Source organism: Sinocyclocheilus rhinocerous, unplaced genomic scaffold, assembly GCF_001515625.1.
Source record: "Sinocyclocheilus rhinocerous isolate Xijiao unplaced genomic scaffold, SAMN03320098_v1.1 scaffold779, whole genome shotgun sequence".
Lineage (NCBI taxonomy): Eukaryota > Metazoa > Chordata > Actinopteri > Cypriniformes > Cyprinidae > Sinocyclocheilus > Sinocyclocheilus rhinocerous.
In genome coordinates this window covers 1,135,977-1,142,265 of record NW_015652150.1, presented here as the reverse complement: position 1 = coordinate 1,142,265, position 6,289 = coordinate 1,135,977, and the positions used below count along the sequence as shown (strand labels likewise).

The following is a 6,289-nucleotide window of genomic DNA, read 5'->3' as shown; positions in this document are numbered from 1 at the left end:
TTGAATCACACACACACACCTATATATGGGGTCCAAAAGACTAATACCATAACTGAAAATGCATCTATTTAGCATTCTTTATAATTCAATAGTTTTTCCATTTCAAAGTATTATCAACAAAACAATTTGAATGAAAAGTTGAGGTAGCCTATATTAATCTTATACTAGAGTATGCTAATTTCATGAATGAATCATTTTGTTTTTATGGTTTTCCACAAAACTGCCAATTCGCCATAAAAACAGGTTTTGTTTTTATTACTTAAAAAAAAAAAAAAAAAAACCCTGAAGCTTATATGAACAAAATCAATGTAGTCTCGGACTTTTGGCCCTCGATCTAAGTGTGACATAAGCATTATTAAGTCACTAATATTAAAAAAAACCCTGTTTTAACATTAAATTGTGGACATGTGGTCTTTGAAGTACTTGAAGTAACCTCATATGAATGATGGTGATCCACGTAATTGGTATGAACAACAAAAATGTGCATACAAACCAGAAATGATTAAAGGAACAGACGTATGAAACTATCGTATGCAAAAAAACTCCATGTTTATTAGACACCAAACTCTCTGAACAATCAGAGCTATTAAAAACACTTCGTTGCGAAGCATATGCAGAGTTTACACAAGAGTGAAAACGAAAAAAAAACAAACGAAAAAAAAAAAAAACCTTAAGAACTCCATATTTGAATAAAAAGATGACCACAGTGTCATTGTTTTGTGATCACATCCCCCATGTCTAACAAATTTACCCCCACACAGAGTTTGATCTCAGTTTCTTTTTGAGAAGGAGTGTTGGCCTTGCTCCTTGCTTGGAAATCAAAGGGACAGAGGACAAGGTGCTCATGAGGTGCACACAGGGCCAGTTTGAAATCAAAATAGTGATATCTCGGTATCCAAACATAGGTCCAAAATGAGTAAACAAAAAGTGTGACCCATTGCCTGATCTAGGCGAGGACTGCAAACCAGCAGCCCCAGCACATTTACATTGTAAACAAAACAGTTGAGCGGTTCTTGGGAGTGCTAAACTCCAGCAAACCAAAACATGATGCACCATTCTAAAACAAACCAACCAGAGGCCAGTTAATACTATAATAAAATGCATTGCTATAAACCACTAGATTTTTGCATCACATTTGCATTTCAATCCAAACACTGAGATTTAAAAATGAGTGAATAAGGTAGGGTCACATTGAAAAAGAGTCCAAAATACATAACGTTTCCATCTCAGCAATATACAATAGAAAAATCATAAGGGTGTGATATCAAAGTTTGTAAAACCAACGTATGACAATGAGCTCTGAAAACGTGAGGACGTTCATGCATCTACGGGCTCGTGAAGTCTGTCTACAGATTTGGACATGTCGTGCTCCGCTGGTTCCGAGGAAAACTGAAGTCGCCTGACCGCTTCCTTGATCAGGTTCCCCGACAATACGAGTTCCTGGAGGAGCTGGTGCGGATCGTCCTCGTCGATTTTCTTTCGGTTCCACGAGGATCTGAAATGGTCCCATTCCTTATCGCTGGATCCGGGTGGGTTGTACGGACTGGCCCGCCTGGTACGTAAACTCCGGCTGCGGAGACGGATGCACCGCTGACCGCCCGCCGCGCTGCTGCCGTTGTTGTTGTTGTTGCTGCCGTTCGGTCTGCTGCTCGCGAGACCGTGTAGACGTGACATCGCCTTCTGGCTCGAGCTATTGTTGTGAAGCTGCAGCGCCTCGCCGATTTTCGACACGAGAGCGTCTACTTCCTTAGAATCCACCGCTACCGACTGTTCCAAAAAGATGTAGTTCTCCTTTCGACAAGGCATTTTCAATATAGCTTTAGATAACAAATATCCAGTCGTGATGGTTGTTTTTATTCAAACGGATGGGACCGTTGTTAAGCCGGCGTCCGCCACGCTACCCAACAGAAACAGCTCAAGGGTTGATTTGTAAACAATGGATGACGCGGAATCCGGCACGTACCATTTCTGAGCGAGAGGGGCGCATGCTCAGTCGTTATAAAATGTAAACGCATGTGTTATATTGTAATCAGAAAGTTGCAGAGAGATTTTATACGGATCAACTGCTACATAAATTACATTGCCTGCTCGGTTTAGCATTCTTAGAGGTTATAATTATTTTGACACCCCCATACGTCTCCGCAGATCTCTGTATCAATTGTAGCATTACATAACAGTTCCCTAGTGTAAAAAACGATGTAGACAGCCACGTGTGTGAACTCTATGCACCCAAATGCTGGTGCAGCTGAACGTGACATTACTTCATGTAACAGTTACTTGATTTCTAAGAAGATTCTGAATTATAGCTACTCGGTCATCAAATCAGTATCGTACTTGATAACTTCATAGCCATATTTGGAAAGGAGGAACCCTTTGTTTTGTGAGGCACGTGGTAGGTAGTTATTGTGGGAAGTAATCAAGGGAATATTAGAATACAATTGTATCAGACACTGATATAGAATTAACATGACAAATAGGTTGAACTAGGAGATGTAGGTTTTGAATTGGTCCCGTTTTCCCGTTAGTAGATGTATGTAGATCTATGACATCTGGCTGCAAAGAGCATATTTCTCCATCATTGATTACTACTATTCAATAATATATATATATATATATATATATATATATAAAAGTAATGACTTAATGTCAGTGTACTATATGGGTGTGTTTGCATAATATTTGTAGTAATGCCAATATTAAAGGTGTGTTCTGTCTCTATGGAACTGTGTCAAAAAATCTCTCTAAATAACTGGATTTATGAAGACTTGCAACAGTGACTCATTACAGCAATTAGCTGAGCTGTAGCAGTTTGTTTGTTGAATCATCCTCACAAATTAAAGGAATAGTTTGACCCTAAAATGAAAATTCTTCATCATTTACTTTGGAGCATTTGGTCCATATGAGTCTTGTGCTTTGTGTGAGAAACAGGCCAAAATGTATTGATTTTATTATTATTTATGATGTTACTCTTGAAATTAGCTCTCTTTGAATAAGAGATGTTTAGATGTTTTCAATGAATCAAGTTAACAAAACTGGTTGATTCAAAAGGCAAAATACAGTGCATGAGTTGTATGGACTACTAATACTTTCACAATGTTTTTGTGTCCTTGAAAGCATCAGTACCTGTTTATTGTAACTGCATGAATCACTTATGAGTGAAAAATCATTTTGAAGTGAACTCTTCCTGTAACATTCCTAACCATGCCACAATGTAAATAGTATTTCTTTAAAATCTGCTCTTACTTGTACTTTCAGTTCTGTGTTACAGTTGTCAGTCTGACCACGTCCTCTTTCAGAGGAAGAGGCCTCTGAGTTCTTTGAACTACTTTGTGAATTATTTTAACACAACTACTATGTTTGGTTGCATATGGCACAAAACCATGTAATTAATGTCTAATATTTCAACTGCTTATAATAATGCATCCTTAGTGTGCCCAGAAACTAGATTTTTGGCTATTCATCTCAAACTTTTGAACCATTTTGTTTGGTCACTGCACTAAATATAGCTTAAGGTTGCTTAGATTTCTTACCAGCTGTTGCACAAGCATCTTTCAGTGAATAGGGTTAAATTTATGACATAACAGATTGCAATGTTTAAATTAAGTATTAATCAGATAATGTATGTTGGCAGTTTGCAGAATATCATATTTCTCAACCTACACAATCAATTTTGAGGTCTGTGTTACACAACATAAGGGGATGGGTAGTACAGGAAGAGAAATTTATTGATCATGGTATACAATGCAGTGTCACTATTTAGCTTCGTTGTGCATATGTTTATAATTTCCATGACCTGAGCTGCTGGATCAGAAGCATTTACTTTTAGTGAATCAAGGGATGGAATTGTCAATGTAAACTCTTATTTAGATGTTTGAGCACATTGTTCTACATCTAAAAATGAGATGATGTTCCTTATGTTCTTTTTTCATGGTAAATTAATATATAGGCATGTCAGCCTGCAAGTTGTGATTCACCATTTGGTTTTGTATGTGCACAGACTTCACCATCCAACATCCATAGCAGCTTTCCTTGTTTACCTCACAGCAGGAGAACAGTCTTAAGCACAGACTGAGCCTTTGTCGAAGTATCAACATTGGCTACTGGTGTGCCGTTGCTCTCTGTCTCAGTCATCAGCATGCCCACAGGGACCTTGTTTCTCAGAAATCACCTCACTGAGAACCCAATGTGCCATGTGGTCTTTGTGATAAAAGAGGTTGAGGTCATTCTTTTTATTCAGATACTTTTGTTTACTGTGAGTAAATATTTAATAAGTTGTCTGATCATGTGCATAAAATTCAGTCACAGATTGATTGATGCTATTAGTAGATATTCTCAATATTTGCTTATATTAGGGTTAAACCTTAACCTTAAATATTGATCTTTAAATATCGCTGTCCACAGACATGAATGTTATCTCAAATCATGTTTATTCATGAAAGATGTGCTTTCACATGTATACGAATCAGACTTAAATTTTACCTGATGGATGATAAAACAAGAAGAAGACAAAACATAGTCTTGCATTGAATAGGAACGTATAAAGGAGTCTAAAGACCAGACTACCATAGACTTGGGTCATTAAAAAACACCTAGCAACACCTTGGCAATATATTACTAATATATTAATCTAGTAATCGTGTTATGTGCTTCTGTTATATTTTTAAGCTTTGAAATCAAAAAGTTGGCTTCAAAAAAAAAAAAAACTGCAAGCAACTACAAAAGATCTCTTTTCTGATTCAACAGAATAATATGTATAATTTTAAAAAGCATTTTAATTAAACTTAAAATGTAAAACTGTGATCAATATATATTTACTGTGAAAATGCAGGTTGAATTAAATCTAAAGTTCATATACAGTATTTAACACTTTAATAGCGTGTATAAAATTATACACTTAATAAAAAGTCAATATTTTTCAGATAATTTTCTTTTGGCTTCAGTACAGTATAAAATCAAATTATTAATTTATCATATAATCACTATTTTTATACAGTGTAAATGGGTCTTTATGCATAAAAATATAGCTGCTTTTTATTTTAAGAAGGAGTACCTCCGAAGGGGATCAGAAGGGGGAACTAGTCTACATGTAGCCTACATAAAAGATTTAATATGAATGGAGATTGTAATGGTCCATAATCTCATACACCTAAAATGCTATCATGAAAGTTATAAAACTTGTTCTGTCTCTTTTGGACTGTCTTAGCTAGTTTCTCAGAAGGGAAGAACAGACCTGTTTCCTTTTGGACAAGTCAGTCCTTGAGGTTTAAATGGGTGGGGAGCATGGGTTATTTATTGTGGGCGAGGCCAATAAACAGACAAACTTAACACAGATGCATGATGTGAGGAAGGAAGAACTGTGTCTGTTTCAAGGATTCAAGAGATTTGGTTTCAGATGAAGTTTTGAGGGATTCTGGGTATTTCTAAGTGTTTTGTTAGCTTTGTTTTTAAATGGAAGCATACAACAAATCAGGGCCAAGCAACCAAGGAGATAATCCATAAGCAAGTAAATGCGTAAACACGGAAGCCTCTCCCTGCTGATTTACTGCCCTGTCCTTTATATAGCTGTAAAAGAGAAGCTTTATTGCTTATTTCTTCCTGTTTAAAGGCCAGCTACAGCCCAATATACATCTTACAGTAATACAGAAATAAATGTGTGCAGTTTATTTTTAAAGTGGCAACATGCTTATTATTAGGGTTGCATCTGACTACATGAAAAACATTTAAGTGCAGAGTTTAAAAATATTGATCTTTACACTCTTAAAAATAAAAGTTCCAAAAGGTTTTTTTTAACAGCAATGCCATAAAAGCACCATTGCAGAACCATCTTAAAATAACCATTTTTTTCTTCATGTAAAGAACATTTTAATAATCTAAAGAATCTTTTTCCACTATGAAGAGCCTTTTAATGTTACATGTTTAATGTTAAAAGTTCTTAATGGAAACATAGATGCCAATAAAGAACTTTGTTCCGTGTGCCATATCTACACTTAAAAATAAAGTTCCCAAAACTGGTGTTTTTTCACCATTTTTGGTTCTTAAAGGAACCATTTCTTAGTGTGAAGAATATTTTAATAATCTGAAGAACCCTTGCACTGTAAAGAAATGTTTGTGCACTGGAAAGGTTCTGTGGATGTCAAAGGTTCTTCATGGAACCATAGATGACAATGCTCTGCATGCTGCAACTACTCCATTTGGAGGCTAAACTATACCTTTTTACATTGATAGCCATGAGCATAGTTGGCAGACTTCAAATCACATGTGGCATCTTAACAGCTGCTTTTACAATGAA

The 6,289-nt window shown here is 36.0% G+C and overlaps 1 protein-coding gene across 1 annotated transcript; it reads right to left on the bottom strand.

Moving 5' to 3' along the window:
- Nucleotides 1–547: 547 nt before the first annotated feature.
- On the bottom strand, nucleotides 548–2,030 carry LOC107713814 (GSK-3-binding protein-like). The gene has a single exon (XM_016519429.1). It carries the CDS (start codon nucleotides 1,804–1,806, stop codon nucleotides 1,318–1,320), a length of 489 nt encoding a protein of 162 aa, XP_016374915.1. The 5' UTR covers nucleotides 1,807–2,030; the 3' UTR covers nucleotides 548–1,317.
- Nucleotides 2,031–6,289: the final 4,259 nt, after the last annotated feature.

Bases quoted from the DNA above. Each gene is read 5' to 3' on its own strand.
- LOC107713814 (XM_016519429.1), bottom strand. From the start codon at position 1,806: ATGCCTTGTCGAAAGGAGAACTACATCTTTTTGGAACAGTCGGTAGCG.